This window comes from Natator depressus, chromosome 2 (genome assembly GCF_965152275.1).
Source record: "Natator depressus isolate rNatDep1 chromosome 2, rNatDep2.hap1, whole genome shotgun sequence".
Lineage (NCBI taxonomy): Eukaryota > Metazoa > Chordata > Testudines > Cheloniidae > Natator > Natator depressus.
In genome coordinates this window covers 202,107,866-202,131,634 of record NC_134235.1, presented here as the reverse complement: position 1 = coordinate 202,131,634, position 23,769 = coordinate 202,107,866, and the positions used below count along the sequence as shown (strand labels likewise).

The 23,769-nt window shown below is 39.2% G+C and overlaps 2 protein-coding genes across 4 annotated transcripts in view; both read right to left on the bottom strand.

The window, feature by feature from the left end:
• Positions 1-351: 351 nt before the first annotated feature.
• The window catches only part of HOXA3 (homeobox A3), a 43,296-nt gene continuing 19,878 nt past the window's right edge, over positions 352-23,769 (bottom strand). The window contains exons 3-6 of one of the 3 annotated variants that reach the window (XM_074945742.1): positions 18,668-18,852; positions 14,593-14,697; positions 3,053-3,629; positions 352-1,610 (exon numbers count right to left, since the gene is read on the bottom strand). In XM_074945742.1, coding sequence (XP_074801843.1) covers positions 841-1,610; positions 3,053-3,512 — 1,230 coding nt within the window. In that variant the 5' untranslated portion in view covers positions 3,513-3,629; positions 14,593-14,697; positions 18,668-18,852 and the 3' untranslated portion in view covers positions 352-840. Of the gene's footprint in view, positions 1,611-3,052; positions 3,630-6,461; positions 6,612-14,592; positions 14,698-18,667; positions 18,853-23,769 lie in introns of those variants that run through there. The other 2 variants (XM_074945743.1, XM_074945744.1) reach the window with 2 other exon arrangements.
• Positions 20,486-22,373, bottom strand: HOXA4 (homeobox A4). The gene is made up of 2 exons (XM_074943325.1): positions 21,794-22,373; positions 20,486-21,395 (listed from the first exon to the last, which is right to left on the bottom strand). The coding sequence occupies exons 1-2, from the start codon at positions 22,341-22,343 to the stop codon at positions 21,067-21,069; spliced, it is 879 nt and encodes a 292-aa protein (XP_074799426.1). The 5' UTR covers positions 22,344-22,373; the 3' UTR covers positions 20,486-21,066.

Genomic DNA, 23,769 nt, shown 5'->3' with positions numbered 1-23,769 from the left:
TCAGAATAAAAACTTTATTTTTGTCAGAATGTGAGCAGCAAGGAATGTATAACTTTCAAAACAAATCTAGTCTTTTCAGGTTTACACATTTTCCATTTAGCTGGATGTTACAAGCATAAATTATTCAATTTGTGATCAATTTTTCAGATTTTATTGCATTATTATATTTTTAAATAAAGGAGTAATAGTTTCCTTTCAAATGATATTTCCTACTTATGCCAATATGCCATCTAACATACGGCCAGGTAAATACCTCCTGAATATTCATGGTACAGAATTTTATATATATATATAAATATGAACAGATGGGGATAAATAAAATTTTAAACACTTAGATTATTCAATGTTTTAAAAAAAATATAAATAAATCTGAATGTTCACCAGCATACACACATTGAAAGACTTAACACGTATTAATAATTTTCCAGGGAGCCCCTGTTCAAGCGCCTTTGATTTCTTTCTCGCTATTTAAAAGAAGTGCAATAAAAAATTGCTTCCCCGTGGGATCAATCAATCAATTTGTACGAACAAATTCACATTTCAGAATTATTGTTATAGAAAATTTGTTCATATACCCTGTTTTGATAAAAGTGTAGAAGTAAAGTATAAAGCCTATGTATACTCCCAAAGCGAGACACAAGGCTACAGTTCAAGAAGATAAATATCCACTATTGAAACTATAGAGCAATTCAAGCAACAAATATTGCTACGTCACGTAAACTATAGAACGCTTTACCAAACAAAACAAAACAAAAACAAAAATAGAGGGAGATGGGAGGGAAGGGTGGGAAGTACTTTTAAAAAGTTGGGGACTTCATTCCACTTAGTAACTCATGTCTGTTACAGATGGGTGAGTTTGGGTGCTTCCTGAATTCTTCCCTGAGAAGGATGATGAGAAGTAAGGTCTGTGTATGTTGGGTGTGGATCACAAGGTCCATGGTGGTGATTGTTGCCCATTGGCCCAGTCCCACTGTAGTCCATGTTGGCAGAGGAAGGATGAGGGAGATGAGTTAGACCAAAGATGGAAGGCCCAGAATTGGTCATGGTGTCCACATAGTTGCCCCCCACATAGACGGGGCTTCCCTGTATATGTGGATTTCCATAACTGTTGCCTTGAAGAGGGTGAGTATCATATTCAGGAGTAACCGCTGCTGTCCCCGTGTATCTCTTTTGAGGAGGCGGACAGTTATTGAGAGGAGCCGGATATGATGCAGGGATGCCATAGGCATTTTGATGAGGCTTGTTAAATGATGGAGGAGACTGGGGCTCATAGGGAACACTGTTTACTAAAGAATGCATAGAGTTTAAATACCCCCCAGGAGCTGGAGGCACAGGACTTCTGCTTGGGGACTGTCCTCCTGAAGAGGTCATCATGCCCTTTCCCTTTTGATCCTTTTTATATTTCATTCTGCGGTTCTGAAACCATATTTTGATTTGTCTTTCTGTGAGATTGAGCAAATTAGCCATTTCTACCCTTCTTGGCCTGCAGAGGTATCTATTGAAGTGGAACTCCTTTTCCAGTTCTACCAGCTGGGCACTTGTATAAGCTGTACGTGCTCTTTTAGAGGAGGCTTGCCCTGGAGGGCTTTTATCACCAGCACAGCTCTCACCTATGTAAATCACACAAAGAATACAATCAACATGGTGGAACCTGAACACAGTAACCAGAAACAATAGAAGCCAGGGCTAGGATTAGTGTCTGTAGATCCCAGCTCTCTGGTATACAAATATCCTAGTGAAACATACATATTTCTTTCTATAACTAAAATATGCCAGGCTAAAAGCATTGAAAGGCTCACCATTATTTTCCTTCACCTTTGAAGTGTCACTATATGACTATAACTGCCTCAATAAACACAGCACCAAATATTGTAGTTTATCTGAAATAATCCTTATACAAGAAGAAAAGATTTTTTAAAAGCGAATCTTATGAACGCTTTAATGCAAAAGTCTGATTAAATGTTATATATTATTGTTGGTTTCCTCAAAGCAGTCCAGAGGATTTAGATATTTCCATGAATGGAATCCCCCAGAATGGTCTGAAAATCTCATCATACTCACATGAACTCTGTGTGTGTGTTTGTATGCACACTCACACTCATGTGCACATGTCCCATATGTACAAACAAAAATATAATTATAAACATATACATGTATATATACACATAAATATAAACATATATGTACTATGTATACATATATATATAAACACACATTGCTTTTATGAATAAAATAATACATGACATACAACATTGTAAATGGTAACATTATCAAACCATAAGAAATACATGAAAGAAAAAATTTGCTAAAGTTTTGGAATCTATTTCCACAGTACACAGGAAATGTAGGAAGTGGTAAATATAAACAAAATGCCTGGGAACAGAAGTTTGTGTTATCGATTTAGGTGTACTTGTGTAATAATAATGTCCATATATACTATAATCCCCCAGTAATATTTTTATGGACCTAACTTTATTTTACTCATAACTGATCTTTGTTTACCAGACTTGTAACTTTGCCAGTCTGCTAAAATAAGAATAGGTTCTGAGTATAAGTAAAGCATTGATCCTGACTGCAGATGATTATGAGCTATTTTATTCCATTTACAATTCAGCAGGGCTAGGTCACTGTCTTATTATTCTAATAGCACTATGCCAACAAAATATTCAGGATGTGCCTCTGGCTAGAGGCCTAGGCCTCTAGATGTTGACATGATTTAATAGAAGAAAGAACATAACCTGTGGAATGGAATGTTATAGACTAAGAGGTAAATGTTATATCAACCTTAGACACTACCAAATAGAAGCACCTGGAAACTAAATAACTTAGGAATAATTTGCAAGGCTGAGTTTAGCATTTTACCAAAGTCACTTTAAAGCATTCTGAAATACTTTCTGGAAGATACATGGTTAAAAAGTTATATTTGAAATAAGATTACTCCCACAATATTTTTTTAAAAGATGACATATCTCGGACAAACTACAAATACTTGATCCCACAATTTGGCCTGCCAGACTAAGTAAGTCACTTATAATGTAAATACATTTCATACCTGAACTGGAACTGCTGTTTTTCTGCTTTGTATTTTGTCGAGACTCTTTCATCCATGGGAATATTTGTTTGGACATGGTGGGTGAGTTAATAACTGGGCTCTTGGTAGTGTTAGCTGGGGCAGAATTGCTGCTGGCATTTTGAGGTGGTGAGACAGAGGGTGGAGGTGGAGGTGGTGCCTGCTGGGCTGGAGGCTGTTGCTGCTCTGAAATAACTGGGGGCTGAATGGGTTGGCTAGTGATGGTCCTCATGCAACTCTCATTGATTTCATTGGTCTTATGGTGGGACACAGAACTGCCAGGTGACTGTAAAGAGCAAGCAGGTCGATGATATTCAGTTTCCACAAGTGATGAAGATGGAGGATATTGCTGCTGACTAGCATTATAAGTGAAACCATTTGCTCCTTGGTAGGGGTAGCCACCATAGATTGCAGAGCTGTCGTAGTAGGTCGCTTTTTGCATTTCGTTGTTTCCCAATATTTATTTCACAAACTGACAGGGTCTTGACACCCTTAAAGAATAACATTGGCACCCCTCTGTCACGTGACGTTCTTCCTCCAATGGCCTCTCCTGGTAGACCTAGGGTGTAGCGAAAGCACACTAGAGTGAAGAAATAGTACAAATCCATCTTACTTTCAATAGCTAAGTGACATGAAAGCCATAAAAGAAAAAGTGGTCAGCAATATTTAGCAGCATGACTTGGCCTTAGGCTAAGAGAATTTCGATATAAAAGCTGCCTGAATTTACTGGCAGCTACAAATATGTGGTTTACTGCACCAGGAGAGGGGTTTTCCAGGGTTTATAACACCGTGAATTGTTTTATCATTTATCACACAAGGAACCCGAGAGGTTATTTAAATACAATGCTTCCAGATAAGGGTGATCAAGGAAAATGTATGTTACACTAGGGGAGTAGTTCTCTCATTCACTTTCACTGCTGTCGGAGAGTAATAAACCTTTCTCCTGTACTTCACCGTAACCACTGCCATCTTATTTTTAATATTTATATTGTGGTTACAGTTTGGATAAGACTTTTTAAATATATATTACGTGGAAAAGAAAAAACCATTCAAAGCCTTTCCATTCAAGAAGATCCACACGCACGCAGTCTAATGCATATTTTGTTTGTCTATAAAACACTTGACAAAAACAATACAGGCTGACACACATTAAATGGAAGAAGCAGTACTTGCAGATTAAGCTGGTACTACTTTAGATATTTAATACCCTCCTCCCCCTCCCCCCATTCACATAAATCAGTTTTAACTGCAGTGAATTTAAACTGGGACACAGATTTAGCCACCAGGACCAAACAGCTTTACAAAGCCATCAAAGTAAATAATTTGGGGACTGCTCTCCAGTTGTCACTTGTGAGTTTTCTCTTAGTGAGCCTGGTAGAATCGGCCTGTTTGGAATTTCCATCTCTCATGTCTTTCACTTTTAAAAGAATCCCAGAAATGGAATGTTGTTCTCTAGGAATGACGATTATAATCAAAAGTTCGTAAGGAATCAGGACACTTTTTATAATTATTTTGGAGCTACTTCTTTCCATGGAAACTACCAAATTCTACCTGTTAAAACATGATGGATTGGAAAAAACACCAGGAACCTGAAAAACCAGCGTTCATCTCCATGACCACGGCTTGAACTTTCCTTCCAACTTAACGATAATAGGTTCTGTCTTTGAAACTGCTATGTAATTTGATGTATGAGGGTCATTTGGCTGGAGAGAGGGGATGGACACACAAACCATAAAATGCTCCTACAGCCCGTGTGAATCTTTTTTGTAACTCATGCTGTTTACCTGCCTGAGAATAACCAGTTAAAGATGTGTCCTCAATAATGGGAAAGGAGATCTGAATGTTATCTCCAATCTAGGAACTCTTACACACACATTATTTTCAGAAATTAAAATCCTTTTCTCCACCTCCACCCACCTCCCTGTTGCTGACAAACAGCCACACCGGGTCAAAAATAGTGCTCTACAGTCTCCTGTCTTTTGATTTTTTTTCCAAGGCACCTAAAACCACATGAGCCTTTGGGGAGAAAGTGTTACACAATAGCCACCAATAATTACAGATATAGGTATTTCAAGTGATACAAGTTACTTAGAAAGAAATGGTCCCTTTGTTTTATTATAGACTAGTTACTTTAATAAACCCCCAAAAGGCGTTACCATTTGATTTTTTTATTAATTGAGACCCATGGATGTTATTGAACTAATAAGTTGGTCAAGATCTGTAACACATATACTGTAAAGCATATACATATAAACATATTAATTTCCAGTTCCTCAATTATAAAGCACAACTCCCCCCCACCCCCACCCCCATATACTGTGCCTAATTCTTAGGCCCTAAAGTAGTTTTCATTTAGTTCCCTCGAAACACACAGAGATATGGGACTCCCAGTCTCGGGAAAACAATACATTAGTTAAATAATAGTGATCTTAGCGTCATGGTCGCCCATTTAAAATGCTTCACTTTATATTTGACATTTTAAAGTTTGTTACATTGACTAACATGTCCAGGGGGATAATGCGGAGTAGAAAGTCTGGTGGAGAATATTTCCAGAGCTCCGCAAGGAGCTAAAACAAAAACAAAAAGCAACTTGATTTTGAGAGAGAAATATTGTAGGTTCTGGTAAATCTATTTGCAGACAGAGCAACTCAGGTTTTGGTGTCCAAAGTTAAGCAGCTTCTGCAAAGTTATAGAAAACTGGGAAGCTGTGAGTACAACGTGGCCGTTTCTCTTTTTTTATAAGTGCCATAGATACTAAAACCAGGGGAGGACAAAAGTTTGTCACTACAACCGGTGCCTGGGCTGGCAGAAACGTTTCTCTTTTACACGCTGAAGACAAAGGGCCTGACTCTGTCCTCGGTTATGCCCGTGCGACCCCACTGACTTCATTGGGGTCGCATGGGAGTGAAAGCAAAATTGGGCCCCAAAATCTTGGAGTGGCCTTTCCGCCGACAAGATCAATATTTGTGCATTAAACAAGTGCCACTTTAACAAGCTCTCTGAAAGATAAAGAAGACACAGAGGAAAGTTGCCTTACTAGGGCAGGTCCCTCACTTGTTCCCCATTTCCCCATTATTTCCCCCTCCCTGATACATCTGACAAAATCTCTTCCTTCCAACCTCCTTCCCTCCCCCCCGTGCCCCCCAGCCCGAACTCTGATCCAGGAGAGAAAAGCAGGCAGCCCCTAAAGATTTCCTGACAGATAAAGAAAAGTTCAGGGAACAGGGAGAAACTGCCTGCATGCGAAGTGTAAGGGTATCAGTCACTGCCTGGGAGGAAGCTCCCGCTTGTGAACTCTTCTTGAACCGAGATTTAAGTCTATGGTCATAAATCACTGGGACATAAACTCCGCCATTCACAACTGATAGCAGCGTATTTGTGGCCTGCTTACCTTAACTTCTGACGACTGAGGCGGAAGCCAACATGCTCTTTGGAGGCTCGGCGACACACAACCCAGGGAGCAGAACTTTCCCCCAGCCAAGTCCCTTCGGCTCCGGGATGGGCACCGGCTCAAGTCATCTGCACAAGGAACCCACCAGCCAAGACTGGAGGAGCACTCACTGCTCAGGACTCGCTGGTTCGGCTCGGACCCCCTCCCTCTCCCTGCTCAGCCCCTAGGGCAGAAAGCGGGGCCCAAAGATAGGAGCTATCAAGTCTCAGGGCTTCCCTCATGTAATGCCACAGAAAATGGGTATGTTTCTTATGAATATTACACGCAAAGGACGCCTGGTGGGGGGAAAAAAACGCAGCCGCCTCGGGAAGTCCGGGGCAGGGTGGGGGTTGCAGAGAAGGAATGAAGGAGTGAGAGGAGAAAGGGGAGTGAAGGAGTGAAGCTCCCCCCGCACCGAGGCGTCACTAAATCCAGGAAAATTATGCTAATGAAGACAAACGGCGCTCACAAAGGGTCACTCTGACCAGTTTTTTGTGTGAATCGGTTTTTGGTAGATAAGGAATATTCTCTACACGAGCTCCTCGATGCTGAAAGTTATGGGAGACCTAGTCAGTAATATTCGCAATAATAACAATAACAATTAATAATCTGTAGTTTATGTCTTTCATCCAAGCAACCTCTATCAGATCTGTGCTCTGGGCAATGCTTTTAGTGGAACAAATGAACTAATTATAGTTAGTAATTAAACATGCATGCGTGAGTATACACACACGCAAGTAGAGATGTACACATGCGCATACACCCACGCAGATATCCCCACATATATGCACATACTGACATATTCACCTATGTGCAGATATGGATCTACGCATACATACACATAGATATACCTATAGAGATATCCACCCATATGTGCATGTGTATAGTTTCACGTAGTCACACACAAACATTTGACACACACGCTACGCCTGTGTTGGCACACCTATCTGTATAGATTGCTGAGGTGTATCTGGGGGGCTTATGTTTTGAGCTTCAGTGCTTTTAAAAAAAAATAAAATAAAATAACCCAAATTTGACAACAGAAATATACAAGCGTCAGCAACAACCATGGAATTCCTTTCGGATTCCAGCCCGAATTACAGTTCGAATCAAGTTTAAGACTATAATCCCGCATAAAGGAGCCGGTTTGGGTGAAACACATTAAGTGGCGATTTAGAATAATTACAAGGTGTAAATTTGTCGTTTCTTCGTTAATTAAGGTGTTAAAAATATAAATAGTATGCTTAAAACCACAAGGGAGCACAGTGTCACCTTAAAGCAAAAACAAAGCAAACGACAAATAAAAAGCACTATAAGGCCAGGGTGGCCTCTTATGCATACCAATGGTTTTTGTCATTTATGGCTATACAAGATTTATGGCTTCATGCACCAAAGCTGTAAACAGAGCACTAAAACAGAAAACACTTGCTCCTTATGGCATATTGCGATGGCACAACATGAAAGGGGAAGTCGGGCAGCGTAGGAGGGGAGAAGAGGCAAAAATTCACTCGTATGCATTTTGCTTCAAACAGCCCCTTGAATGTTGCATTTGAAGAAAAGCTTCTTTAGTCAATAATCAACCCCACACTTTTTTTCTGAAACTGCTGATTTGTCTTTCTCCCTGTTTCCAGCTAACATAGCAAGATGCAATCAAAGAAACCCCTACAGAATCCCTACAGAACCCTCCTAGAGCAAAGAGGGGAAACCTCCGGACTCAGGAAACGGTGACGATTTTGGGAGCTCTTCAGGATACTCCGGGAATATTTGATGTTTTAATATTAGCGCGTTTAAAGTTTGGACTGAAATATGTATTTTGTTTTGGAAGGGGGAGGAGTAAGGGGAAGATTCTTTGTTCTAAATCGTGGGGATTGTCAAGGTATTTTAATTCAAGAAATTAAATGGTTTATTGAGCTTCTGCGATATAGTTTTCCTTGATACATTTTACTGCATAAGACAAGAAAGTTACTTTGCAATAACTCTAGACAGGTCCTGTCTTTCTCGCTACCCAAAGATGTAATTTTAAGGCGCGCAGGTGATTTTTCTTTGTATGACTGGATTTGAATTTGATGTAACATATAATAATGCGCATATTTGCACTGCATGTTATACAAAGATAAATGCATGTATCTTTCACTAACAGAGGGCCGAAATTCCGTCCTTCCCTAATACCCCACAGAAGCCAATTGGACTGCAAAGGTTTAATTTGAGGGAAGAATTTCCTCTATATTTTGGTTAAATATTTGAGATTTGAAATGTAGTGTATTTCTGGAGAGTTTACATTGTATCGGAGTTCTCTCCACTCACGGAAATGTTATCAGTCTCGGTGTAAAATAGCTAATATAAATCTTGATTTGATCTGTTCTGGCAGAAACGCCTAAGATTATAAAGGATTTATAATTTCTGTATATTTTAGGGGAAAGAATATTCTACCTTATTCAAATCGGGGAAAGGAGAGAATTGAAGAAATTACTGATAAAATGTACATCCAAGTAATTACACAGATGAGCAAGGATGTGAGTTGCCTTAGAAAATGAGTGCATTATCAAATATTGGCGACAAGCCTGTTTAATCTGCATTACCGTTTGTGTTATCGAACACCATAAAATCGCAATTGACACTTCATTTTGTATTTACTCAACACTCTGATTATTTACACAAGCAGAAAGGCTTTCGAAATATCCATCTACACAACTGTTCTTGGTCTTCCTCGCTTTATATTGGGACTTTTTTATTTATGATTGTTTTAACTGGGTCAAAAATGCACCAGAACTGAGTCGTAAATCATCAGAAACGATGACAAGCAATAAGGCTGCAATTAAAGCTTACATTTTATTTTCTCGACGCGTTTCGGCCCGTTTAAAATATGGTTTGACCTGCTTTAGCTTTAAACACACTGTTGGGAGTGAAATACCCCTCCTTTAATTGCGTAAGAAAAACACTATGTCTAATAAAGAGGAACATGCTTCATTATGTGTGGGGGAATTGGCATTTCTTTGGGTCAGTTCTGCTCGGAGTGTATCTGTTGGCAGCTAAACCCAAATTCTACATTTCCGCTTTCTGGGACCGTGCAGAAATGGCAGGGAGTCGTTCTAAATTAAACTCTGCCTTTGTGTTTCAGTAAAGAACGTTTTGTCTCTAATAGTTCGATTTTTTTCCATGACCCGCTCATAAATTGAGTAATTACAACTGCCCAGTAATTTGGGACAAAATGACACAGCCGCATCTAGGCGAGCACGCTGCCCCAACTCACTGGAAACATAAATCAAACCTCAGCACTCTGACCTTTCCCAAAGCTGGAACTCACTGGTGGATGTAATTTTATATAACATTTGTCCCCTTGCAGAACACAAAGAATCCCTTCATTTTTGGGTTATTTGAGGTGCATTTCCCTCTACACGATATATGTAGTTATATGGAGCAGGTTATGACATAGTGGTAGAGATAGGAAATTTAGTGATCATGTAAATCCTTACAGAAAGGAGATTGTCCCCTCCCCCCTTCGCTTTCCAGATCCCCCATTCAGAGTAAAACAAATTTCCAGAGGCTGATTTATTGTTAGAATCGGTGGATGGACATTTGTTCATAGCCAGATAATTCTTAGCTAAATCCAGGTTTGGTTTCACTAAGGAAACAAAGGCAATCCCTTCTCAATTGGAATTGTTAACCTCAATACGGTAGAGAGCTAATCCAGCCCTGCTCGCATGGTAAACAAAGTACCACTAAGCATCATAAATAAAATGGCAGCACAATTGCATACTCATCGATTTTCGGAGCCGGAATCAGCAAAAGAAGCACACAGAAAACAAAACAACAATAACGACAGCCACAAATCGAACCCCGACTCCATTCCAGGGGTGTTTCTCAATCTCCTGAAATACTCTTGTATACACAGATATGTATATATTTCAGGAAAAATAAGATCCTCCCAGTCTCCACTTGATCATAAAAGACAACAGTAATGTAGCTTTAAAAGAGATTTAACGGAGGGAGATCCCTATAAAAGAAAAACAGAATCTCTAGGGGGGAAAATAAGAAACTCTCTGGTTTCTTTGCTGCGAAGAGAGACTTGAATATTTTCGGCAGCAAATTGAAACAAAGGGAGAAACGAAGCTTGATTTGGATCCACGCACACCCTTAAGCCTTTTCTACTGACCTTTGCCTCCACCAGCAATAACTCACCACATAAATGAACAATCAACGGAAATACCTTAAAATAAAATCCATCCTTTTTAACGAAGCATTCCGTCCTATCAGCTCGACAATAACCTTTCCATAAGGAACGAAAGCTGCAACCGAAATGGAAAGCTCTTGCAGGGGAGAGGGAGGGAAAAAAATAATAGAAAGCAGTGCTTGCTCTGAACAGAAACTGGAAAAGCGTAATCACAGACGAAGCCAGCCCGGGTCTCCACTCCAAATGCCACAATAATGCGCTGTATTATGTGCTCACGTGGTCATACGTCAACTTAAATCCTTTTATTTGAAATAGGGAATCACTGAAGGAACAAGGTTTCTAAGCGCAGTCCTCTGATTTTTAAAGCCTTAACCAAATACATTAAGAAGAATTTAAAGAAAAAAATCAGGAACCGGAGATTATTTTTTCCCCCACACTTAATATTTCTTTACACAAAATCACATGCAAGGTAAGAGGAATTATTTTCATACTATGTGATTACAATGAACTTTTATACTAAACCTAATTAACTGGCATTTCCCAAACAAAACCGCCACACTGATCTACGCTTAATGATGGCGTGTTTTGCAATCCAATAATAAAGTCAAACCTTGATACTATTATTTCAATAAGGAACTCCTTAATGACTACTCTGATTACCAATCTTCCCTACAGGCTTCTCTATATTGCTATTGTATGGCGCTTGCTTAACACCCACACTTTACAACAGGGCAGCTGTAGAAACTAAAAAGACCTGCAATTACCTGACAAAGGCAAAAAGAGTCTCCTCTAATAATGTGGTTGATTTTTGTCGTTGTAACACCCTATGAAGAATGCGCCTGGCTTCAGAGTGGACGATCTGAATTTTGCAAAATCTTCTGGGACCTTCCTGTTAAACCTGCGCTTACGCATTTCCTATACAACTATTTGAGTGAAGCACAAAATTATAGGCTTCTAAAGATGAAAAATTTAGAAACAAAATGATCTAACTGTCCAGGAAAAAAGGAACAGCCCTCATATACGTCCCCTGAGTTAACCTATGAAATGACCAAGTTTCTAATCTGAATGAAGTCTTCCCTCTAAGACTTAGTTTTTCGTATTTACACAATCCTACCACAGACACTAGAAATCACAAGTTCAAAGAGCTCTTATAAAGATAGTTGGGATAAATAACATATTTCACACTTGTATTGTGCTACTGTGCCACTGTGGTGACTTTTACACTCTGAATTTCTTACCACCATTGTGCATTTTATAATATATCATTTGCCTCAAACCTTTCCCCACTCTAGCATTTTTACAGAAAAGTTTTAGCTTACTTTTCATATTCTTATATCACTTCACCAATACTTTATTGACGATAATAAGATTGTATAAAAAGATTAATTTTATCTTCTACAGACTTTATGGTCAAACTGTATATAATAATCTCGCTTCGATTGTAAAGTGGAACATAAACGGTTATTGGAATTTAAACCCATCAGTAATAGTATAAATTAGTAGACATTCCAACAAAGTCAGCGTGACTTTAAAACAGAAGAAGAATTTGCAATTTTTCTAATGGAAGTGACTTTGATAGCAGTAGAACATTTATATATTATCCTCACTAAGAACCTTGAATTTAAAAAATTCTGGAAAATATAGCATCTTAGACACACATAGCAAATGCAACTCCAGAACTCTAACGCTATTTTTAGCTGTATAGCAGAGTACTACATTTAAACCAAGAGTGAAATTTACTAGGGATGGATTCATGGCTATTTTAAATAAAGTGATTTTAGATTCCATAAAAGAAACACATAAAAAAGTTCTTCTGCAACAATGCAACTGGAATTAATGGATAATGGAGCAGATGCTGAAAAAGCACAGCAAGTCTTCCTTGGGTCTGTTGTAAAAAGTTATCGACTGCTTTGCGTCAAAAGCAGAAAGATGGCTTTAGAACTTGCAGTCCTGAGCAAATAGAAACTACAAAAGCAATAAATCACAATCATAAGTCAGAGGTACAGCTTAAACTTAAATGCCTTAACGCTAGCTATAGCTATAGGCTTAAAAAACCTATTTCTATGAACATCTTTATTAGTATTAATGATCAAGCTAATGTTAAAGCTACAGTTTAACAATTAACATATTGTATGTCGTGGATAAACTAATTAATTATTAAGAAAAGTAACTTCTTGATGTATGAATTACTTCTTCAGGTTGTGCTTTAGAAGAATGGGGAGACTTTCTAACTTTACCTGGTCCTGGACCGCAGCTGAAAATAATTCCCTTTCACCGGTTCTGGAATTCATTTTCTTTGGTCAAGTATCAAGATTATGAGTTTTCAAACACAAATTCAAATGGATTTGAAAGTAGCAGAGGTTTGATTTGCCTTGCCATCCAACATATTGCTTTGTTCCTGGAGACTCAACTTTGTTTTATTACCTCCATGATTTGGAGCCCTGAAAAGTTTGTTTTAAGAGCTGAAAACCTTACTTTTCTCAGAAGATTTATTATTGATTTTTTTATGCTTTGTGCACATGGCTTTGCGTTGAGATTCCAAGCAGCAATATCAACAAACAGCTGTTTTAAAATGTGTGCTAATAGAGAGAGTCCCTTTGTGGCAGATTTGAATGCAAATATTAGTATTAATAGTCCTTTTAAGTGGCTACATAAGTAGATTTCGAAATATTCTTGCTCTCTGTCTACCTTTCATTGTTATGCTTATGTCACTAGTTAAAAGGTAAGACTATTCCCTTATGTGAATGAAGAAATTAAAACACTATTTGATATACCGGTAGAATTTTATTTCCGTTCTCTCCCAGTTGAAATCGACAGGGCAAAGTTGTTTACCGATACATATGTGTTTGTTACGGATGAAGTTAGTTCAACTGAATTTTGATAATTCCTTTTCAGGTTAAAAGAAAGAATGCATTTAAAAACGATACAACCTATTTAAAGACATTTTTACTGAGATCGAGTGGAACTTGTGAATATATGGTTAATTTACAAATCACAATTATTTCTGGACAAAGGCATATATGTGGGGCATGCGGGATAAAATTATTATTCTATTAAATAATGCTTTCTTTTCCTTTTCTTAAAATGGGAATGAATGGATATTTGCCTGTCTCTTTGTAGGAAGGATTTCAACAGGCTATTAAATCAACACAAGCAGCCCATGTAGCCCTATAATTTATAGCAGCCTTTAAAAGGTAGTAAACTACACTAATTATGTATCAGCATAAAAAATAAGCAGGTAAATCTGGCAAGAATTTGAAACAGTTCTATATAATCCTCTGCTACCATTGCCAAAATAATATTGTCACCATGAAGAGCATTACATGTATTTGTTTAAAAAACAATTGAATCATGAAAGAAACATGCACACAATGCAGAGAAGTCCAAAATATATAAAACACATAAAACCGATGCTCCTCTGGTGTATTTTCTGAAGCAAAAGCCAGAGTTTCTAAAATCAGAACATTTATTTTTATGTTCCTAATTCCAAATCACACAGGAGTCATTGCAAAACTACTCAAGGGAACCAACCAAAAAAACTACGAAAGCCACCCAACACTAAAATTGCTTCAACTACCTGTCTCTTGCTTTGAGACTTCAATTTTGGACGGAACTAAGAATGCCAAAGAAATTACCAACTTCTTTCGCTCTTTAAATTACTTTGCATCTTTCCTGTTTCAAATGCCTCTATGAGGACTGCTATTAATTCTGTTCCATATATTTCTTTGTCTGTCGAGACACTCGCATTCACCAGCCATAGAAGATGAATGGATTCAATCCGGAAAATTCCAACTCGGTTAAATATTTATCACAATAAAAATCTCATTGTAACAGCATTTTCCCCCACATATGCAAGCACTAGGAAATATGAACTCTACATAAAACTATCCCACGACAGATTTTATTTTCCGAAGTCCTTACCTCCTAAAACTTCTAACAGTGGACTGAATTGTTTCCTGCTGTTATCGCTCAGTAAATCGTCTTTTTCGGTGCACTGGAGTTCTGTAAATAAGCAACAAGCAAAGCCTGAATGAGAATCAGAAAGGAAGATATTTATTCATACAAAAATATTGGGTTTGCTTAATTCTTTTAAAAGACTAAAGTCGTGGATGTGTATAAAACTACTGAAGGAAATCCATTGATTGGTGTAATGTGTAAAAGATTATTTTATACGACAATAAAGAACACTGGTATCTGAGCACGCCTTTTGTGGTAGACTGCTATGCCTTCTGTCTCCAAGTGTTTGGAAATATTGTCATTCCAAACTCTTGTTACATGAATGTATGCTTTATTTTCCTCTGGGAAACCTTTGCTTAGGATCATTTAATCAAGAGCAGACATTAAACACAACTAGCGATGTTCATCTCTGTTGAATAAATCAAGAAAGTGGTTCCAGTTTAAATATAGGACATGGTATACTAGGATTTTTATTCAAGTACTTAAGGATTCCAGCCCGAATCTATTCCCATTAAATTCTATGAGAGTTCTGCCGTTGACTTCAGTGAGAGCTGGATCGAACCCTTCAACTCTTTATTAAAAGCTGTTGTGGAAAAAGAAGAAGACGAAGCAGAAACATTTAGCACTTAGATATTGTAATTTTTTGTCGGTCTTATAATATTACAGACCCCAAGAAGCCAATAATCATACTCTTCAAATATTTTTGGATTACATTTACTAAGGTATTTATCAGATATAATAACGTACCCCATGCATTCATTATTCCTAATAAAGTCCTATGCATTGTGTCTTAAGATTGCCAGTAAATGTAAATGCTAATAGTTAACCAACACGATTTCTTAGAAGGGTGTCATCCGAGCCTTGGAAAATATTAAGTCTGTCTTGGGAGAACTTTTGGAGAAGAGATTTTGCTTTGCTAATTTAGTAGTTCCATAATTACTATAATAATTTGAAATTTGGTGTAGAATTACAGTCTGTAGAAAATAATGCAATAATAGCTTACTGGGCTGTTTATTTCCCTTTCATAAATTTAGAGCGCTCACTGATAAAATATATAAACAAATTGAAACTTATTTTTTTCAGATAGCTATCTCCAGCTTGAATTCGGTTGCCTGCTGTTTTCTTAGCTCTGATATTCACATCATTCCAAAAAATACAGTGAGGGCATGGAGTGCTTCTATTTGATGTTACAACTCATTCTTTAACCATTTTGATCCATAATCAATAATCATGTTATCAACTAGAATAAAAATTGATCCGAATGTCTTGATTGGATTTACCCCCCTCCTTTAAAATATGGAATGTGCATCTGAAAATGGTGCCAACGACTTTCTGCTATTTATTTTGGAGCTATTAAGTTACACCACGATATTTTATACTGCCACAGTCCTTTAAACTATACTTCTTCTTGAAAGAGTTGCTAAGTAGCAATAAAGCACTTTACAAACGCTATGACTTTTTTTTTAATTTGTTGTTATCCCGAATTCTAATATTCATTGCGGCACTTTAACTTCGTACATAAATCGTTCAGACTAATGAGTCATAGAGAAATTTGCCCATGACTTTTCCTTTACAATGCTTGCTGCCTTTCCATTGCTTTTTGGCCCTGCATTAGAAGCTGGTGATTTATTAATGCCAGGGAAATTGAACAAAGCAGTCTTCCTGCACTGTGGTATCCAGCCTTCCACAGTGTGAATTAGAACATTATCAAATGTGTTTGACTCGGTAACACTTAATCACAAAAAGCCGTAATGTGACCACAAAGCAGCTAAAACAAAGATTTAACATTTCTAAATATTAAACTTGCTAAGTAAATACTCAGCAGACTTCAACAAAGTTAGCACAAACAATTACAGTCATCAAGCTATAAATACAGTACACACTAAATACTTACCAACATAGTCCCTACTGCTTTCTTAAGAAGTTAGACTCTTTCAAGACAAATCGGGGCTTTTTTAAAAACTCAAATAGGAAGTTGAGTTTCACTTCAGAGAGAATCACTCCTAGTGAGACCTGACGGCCACAGATCCATTCCTGACTATCTGCATTAATTATTTAATGAGTCACGTGACCTTAAAGATTAAAATTTCAATATCTACACAAGAAAAGACGCAACACCTTTATCTACTAGTGCAGGGTTTCTGTTTTGCTTATTTAGGTCCCATTATCTCTGTTGTTTTTGACAGCTTTTCAGTTTCTTGGGAGATCATTTGAACATTAATAACATGTGCTTGTCTGCTATTGTAAGATCATGCAGTTCCACAGACCTTACCTTTAAATTAGCCATTTGATTCCGGATTTTTATTGTCTACAGCAGACTGTGTTAACATGCACAATTATAGTCCATCCCTCTTCTAACAGTTATTACACATGGTAATATGATGACAATACTGATACCAAGTATATTTGCCCTTTTGATGCCTTTAAAACTGACAAAGAATTGGCTCATCACAGTTTATCAATATTCATGTGGTATAGAAGGTCTGTGAAGAATTCTTTTGCTCTGCCATTTGCACATCTCGTGGGAAAGTATAATAAAGAGATAAAAGAGAGGTTTCCTTTCTGTATTTAGGAAATACACAGTTAGTGGGCTAAATGAATGCCTGGCATAATTCCTTTGGCTTCAGAGATATTAACCAAGCATTCATTTGAACCAGTGGGCCTCATTCAGGTCTTGCTTACATTAGTGACTTTAGTGAACTCAATGGAATTACATTGGTGTAAAGTAGTATACACTATGTCACAATCAGTCCCGGGGTGTCTACAATGGAGTAAATGTAACACCTTCTAGTGCAGTAACTGGGGTTAAAACAAGAATAAGACTCAAGCTCTTAATACTCTGTGTTCTATCAATGATATAGGTATCGGATATCATATTTCTCATACAACAGCAATACATCTAAAAGGATACATATAATTGTAGATGTATTGGAGTACTGTTTTCAACAATCTCACAAAGTCTGCAATAGGGTGGAGAATGAATACAAAAGAGAAATCCGGGTATATCTGCTTCCAAAAATCACAGAATGAACCCCCAATCTTTTTGTTTATTACTCTTCAAGTCGATTCATGTCATGGCTGTCATGGAATAAAATCACAGAGTGTCTTAGAGATGCTAACGCAGAGATGCTGCCAAGCCTTCTGGCACCCGTAGTCTGTTGGTTTCAATGGGTCTTCTGGAATGAGTAAGCCTCTTGGCGTGACTCATGAGTAAGGGATTTCAGGATCGGGCCCATGATCAGACTTCTGGCTTGGAATGGAGGCTAGGGCTAGGGAGGGGAGAAGAAAGATGGAGTCTCCTGACAAGCTTGTCAAGACCTCCACCTTCCTTCCTCCCCCACCCATCCCCCACCCATTTACAAAAACCAAGAAGCAGTCCATAGGGCTCAGAGTATACCAAAAAATGTCAGAGCCCTGGCTAAACGTTCAATGGAGAATGGGTATAGTTATTAAATACTGCGAGCTGCTTGTCACAGATGAGTTCCTCTTGTAATAAAACACCAGGTATATCAGAGATTGAAGTAGAAACTGGAAGGGAGACCTTGAAAAACTACCATTTTTCTTGGTGGGAAGGGGCGGGGGTTAACGGCTTGGCTCTAACTGTGACAATTAAAGTGACTCAGACCTGATTTTGTCTTTATTTGAAATATTGACAAACTTCCACCTTTAGCATTTTGTGCCGCTTTCCTTTGTGGCGAGAGCAGATAAATATGTGTGTGAGAGAGAGAGAGACAGCAAGCCAAAGAGAGACATTTAGGTCCAAGAGCTGGATTTAAAAGGATACTGTCTTTAAAGGTCAAGGGTTTGAAGGGTCAGTCTGCTTCTCTAAAAAAACAATTAATGGGATAGAAAATTTGTCCTTTCAGTGAACTCTTCTGGTTGCCCTAGCAAAGGCTGGACAATGCCAGAGTTTAAACTCTGCGATTTAATTTTCTAAGTGATTGTAACACTGATTATATCACACGAGAAGCATAGTAACACTCACATATCAAACACTATGCAGCTTTAAAAAGGGGGTGGGGTACAAATGAAAATTTACCTTAAATGATGATAATCTGCCATGTGATATTTTGCAGACCGGGGCTGATTCTCCAACAAGGCAATATACATTTTTTTAGCAGACAGCCAAGATGCTGTGTCTTTACACATGACCACTTTTTTTTTTTCCAGGAAAATCCTTTGCGTCTTCACAGACTTTTTCCAAGAGAATGCCTTTCAGAACGGCTGTTGAATTACAAAGAAGTATTTATTGTAGGAGGTGATTAATGATACTCAGTAAAATTGCTATTTTCAGCGCGTGGTTTCATGTAGTTTTACGAAGGGAAAATAGGTTTATAAGCATAGTCTTCAGTAATAAATTATTCTCAATTAAAATGTTTGATTTGGGCTTTTGATAATTTCTGCTCATTTGGTTTTAAAATAAATTGGGGGGAAATGTTCCACACAACAAACAAAACAAAGAGCTGTACGTTGCAGAGAGTGAGAGATACCAGCAGTTACCCCACCTTCAGATATATTCCGTTTCTTTTTTATTGAGGCAGCTAACATGGAAAACGTTTTAGGATTTAGTAAACAGCAGCATGGTAACGGAAACATACTTTTCAGGGTGGTTAGTTGTTCAACGTGAAGACAACCCTGTTTGCTAAATGTATTTACAACTGCCATAGCTTTGATGCTGAATATACTCTTCCAGTGACATGTTAAATTTTTCATTGAAATGGTATGTGTCCCTGGGACAGGCAGTGACGCTCACAATATTGTTGTGCCAATGTGCTTTCTTACTGAGTGAATTGTGATATATGTAAATAAAGGAACTAAATCTTGCTCGTCTTACTCATGTGAGAAGACGCGTCGACTCCAGTTTAGTACCTGGACATACTTTCATAAGTATGGCGAATAAAATGGGGTCCTTAATCTTTTTCTGGCAGAAAAACAGTGAGAGAGTTTCCGCTTACAAGTTCTTCTGCTCAGCTAATAGGTTTCAATGTCAATGATACTCTAGACAAAGTGATATGAAAAGCCTTATAAATGGTATACATTTTATTGTAATAATTCCACCTTTGGTATATTTCTCAACATCCTTGACAATGAGAAGGTTAGTATGACTTTGAAACACCTGAATACTGTTTTCCAGAATCATTCTGAACACATTTACCAGATTAAACCTTTGGGTTGTACCAGATTTCATTTAATTATTAAGGCTTTCTGTTTACACCAAATACTTTTCAAAATAGATGCCTTTGAAATAAAGAAACTTTTGTCACCCATACAGTTCCCCTTAATTCTTCATAGTGAATTGACAAGTCACAATAAATACCAAGTGAACGAATAAATAAGGACTGGCCAGATATTTTTAAAGTGTATCATGGCTAGCTGTCTTAGTTCTATTAAAGTAAATTAGTTCATTTCAGTTCATTGACTGAGTGTGAAAGCTCTATTTCTCTGTGCATAGGGTGGGAATAGCCATATACATATAGATGAATAGACAGACTGAACCTCTGGCAAGGTTGCTACAGGGCACAGCTCATCTAGGCAATAAATAATACATATACTTGTTCAAGCAGGCTCTATGTTTTGTGAAGGCAGGCAACTAACAGCATCTCTTTAACTAAATTTGAAGGCAAACAACTGTATTGACAAGATTCATTAGAGTTAAAACAATGTGATAAGCTGTTATTTTTAAATAATTGTAGTTATATCAGCAAGGCATAACGTTTAGGAAACAGCATTACATGAACTTGTGTTTGAAGCCTTTAATTTTTTTTGTACAGAGTATTCTTTATTACCAGTATTGGCAATATATACATCACACCAAAATTCACAAATTGTACACAAACCGAAACAGTTAGACGTGCCAGATATGAAGACAGCAACAGCCTTTAATATTTTTAAATAAATGCAATAGGAGACATGGGGGAAACGATTATATCACAACTACCGCAGTGGCTACTCTTAAAAACAATTAAATAACTCTTGTTACATTAAACATTGCCTGTCAGACTGTAAAGGGACAGTTTTCATAAAATCTCCATGACATAAAATTTGGTTTCTTCTGTCTGCATATACTGGAGATTCCACGAACATTGCACGAAACAACACAACTCAAGTCAATGTCTTACACAAGTGTCTCACGAGTTATTATTTTAACTGTATTTTATTTTTAAAGTGTTATGTACAAAAGAGTCCTTCTTGGGTACAGAATTCATCCATTACAGCATCCAGCACTCTGTCACACTGAAGGTACAGCGTATTTTCATAAATACAAAAGAATGAAGGGAATGGAACCATTATCTCTGTACAATGTAGACAATTTGTCCAGGTTTTGGTTTCAACATGTACCCTGTACAGGGCACGTTTCTTCTGATTCTGTATACAGTTGATTTGGTCCAAATGGTCAACAACAAAAATAGGCAACTGAAAAAACAAATATAAAAATAATTATAGGGCTGATGAGTTGGGTGTTGACCCATCGAGTTGATGGTGGTGGCCCTGTGTCTGTGCTTTGGCTTGCTGACTAGCAGTAGATGGGTTTGAGGAGCGCATCTTAGTGTTAGGCAGTTTGTGATCTTTCTTCCATTTCATCCTCCTATTCTGAAACCAAATCTTGACCTGGCGCTCCGAGAGACAAAGTGTATGTGCTATCTCAATGCGTCGCCTCCTGGTCAGGTAACGGTTAAAGTGGAACTCCTTCTCCAGCTCTAAGACTTGTTGTCTGGTGTAGGCAGTTCGAGACCGCTTGGGTTCGCCTCCAGTGTAATTGGGATTGACTGAACACACAAAAAAAGCAATTGAACAGAATCATTATATAATAACTTGACACCAGGTTCAAATCAGAGACATAACTGCAAGACAATGTTTCACAGGCTATTGACAATAGGAAACAATTGAAGCGCAATAAAAAATGGTGATGGGCATTTGGGTGGAAGAAAAGCTTCAAAGGCACATGGCCCAGAGCCACTGGCAGGGCAATTAAATTTATGGGGGCTATAATTACTGCCCTAACGGTTTGGCGTCTCGTAAATCTCTCGATAAAGGACCCCGGATACAAAAGGTTTCTCACGTTTGCATTAGGAAACGCGCACACATAAAAACCCAACCCAACCTGCAGCACCTTCAGCGTCCTCCCCTCCTCCTCCTCGCCCTCCTCCCCGGCAGTCCCACTCACCAGTGCTCACATGGATCTTCTTCATCCAGGGGTACACCACGGGCTCTTTGCCTTTGAGGCCGGGCAGGCTCTTGTCAGGCAGGAGGGGGCACCCTGGGCTGGCCCCGGCCCCGGCGGCGGGGGCGGCTTCGCAGTGGCGCTGGGGCTGCAGGACGTGGCTTTGGAGCAGGGGCTGGGGCTGGACGCGGTGCCCCTTCGGTGGCGGGGGAGGAGAGGCCCCCGGGGGTGGCTGCTCCTGGCCCGGGCTGGCGCTGGCGCTGCTGTAGCTGTAGGGCGCCTCGGGGTAGCCGGGGGGCTGCGCGGGGTAGAGCGCCTCGGGAGGAGGCGGCGGCGGCGGCGGTGGCTGGTAGCCAGGGTCTCTGCTGGGCCGCTGGTAGTAGTCGGGGAGAGACTGGCCCGGGTGCGCCGGGTGCTGGGGCAGGTGCGGCGGCTGGTGGTGGTGGTGGTGGTGGTAGGCGCTGCTGGCGCTGCTGTGCTGCGAATACTCCTCGCAGGGCGGGAATTTGGGCTCGATGTAGTTGGAGTTTATCAAAAACGAACTCATGGTCATTAATTTGTTGAAGTGCAAAAATACTAATTTTTCTCGCGTTGTCGTTTTTCTGGGCTCGCCGAGGCCCCGCCCCCTTCCCCCCCACCTCCCCCGCCCTTCCTCCCTCCCTCCCTCCCCCCCCCCTCCTCCGCTCGCCGCTGTCAAGTGCCGGCTGCCAAAGTTTGGGCCTCCCCCCCCCACCCGAGCGCAGAAAACACACACACACACACACACACACACACACACACCACCACCTGACCGGCAGGGCCAATTGCTGCGCTGTTTGCGGACCCCGGATCAGGAAATGGAAAGATGGTGAGTGCCGGAGGAGCCCAGGGCGGCAGCCGCAGCAGCAGCCCAAAGCGGCTCCTACCCACTTGGGGAGAGAGGTCCCAGCAGTGGTGAAAACTTGCGCAGCCAGAAAGGGGAGCGAAACCCGAGGCGCATCCCAGTATCCATGGCACCAACCACCTCCCCTAAACCCGCCGTTCGACCAGATGCCTCTCACACGGGTGGCCTCGGACTCTTAAAACAGGAGAACAAGATTTTGCTCAAAGCCACGCGAGTTTGAGCTTTGCTACACTGTGATTGCTGCTTATTGTGGCCAATTATTTCCCCCTCTTCCCTGTGGAAAGGAGAGAGAGACCTAAATTCGGCGTTACCAGTCGCAAATTCATCCTGGGCACAAACATTGTCTTTCCTCTAGCATTTTTTTGGGGGGGGGGAGAAGAAGAAGGAGAGGGGAGGAAAGATGGGGGGAGGATCAGAAATCAACGAGAAACTAAAATGTAGTATGCAGGAAAAGAAATTGACATTGCACAATACATTAAATACAATGACAATAGTTTACAACTCTCCGTTTCAAAATCACTTGATTTAGGATTGGGCATACATTATATATCAAGGTGGAAATGAGACTGCTAGATCCTGTGAAATAGAGGCCAACTAATTGCAAATCAGTATTTGTTTCTCTATGATCTGTCCCCAGAGCTTTTAAACGTTGTTATTGTATGATAATTTAGTTATTTGAGAATTTTTTATCCCTTTGTAGATTGAGAGCTGTGATAACATATAACTAGATTCGGAAGTTGATATAAAAGGGGAGAAAGGGCCAAATAGATTAGTTAGTGGTGCTATGTGCCGTTAACGAGAAAGAAAGAAAGAAAGAAAGATAGAAAGAAAGAAAGAAAAAGAAATTCCAGTAAAATGAAAGGACTAACTGGGAATGGGAATATTTCTTTCCGAGTGAGAGCATTTCCCAAACTACAAATTTACGATTCGGGTTTTTGTTTGTTTTGGGTTTGGTTTGGTTTGGTTTGGGTTGGGGTTTTTAATATAGGAGAATTCACTGACATCTTTCACAAAGTAGCCTACAATACTGAAATTAGAATGCAGAAAAAACTCTATGACTTCTAAATTGCTAAAAATTAGTCTGCTAACAATATTT

Excerpts from the sequence above, each read along its gene's own strand:
- HOXA4 (XM_074943325.1), bottom strand. The coding sequence starts at position 22,343 with ATGACCATGAGTTCGTTTTTGATAAACTCCAACTACATCGAGCCCAAA. Across the intron at positions 21,396-21,793 it reads GAAGATCCATGTGAGCACTG|TCAATCCCAATTACACTGGA; the intron begins GTGAGTGGGACT and ends TTGTGTGTTCAG.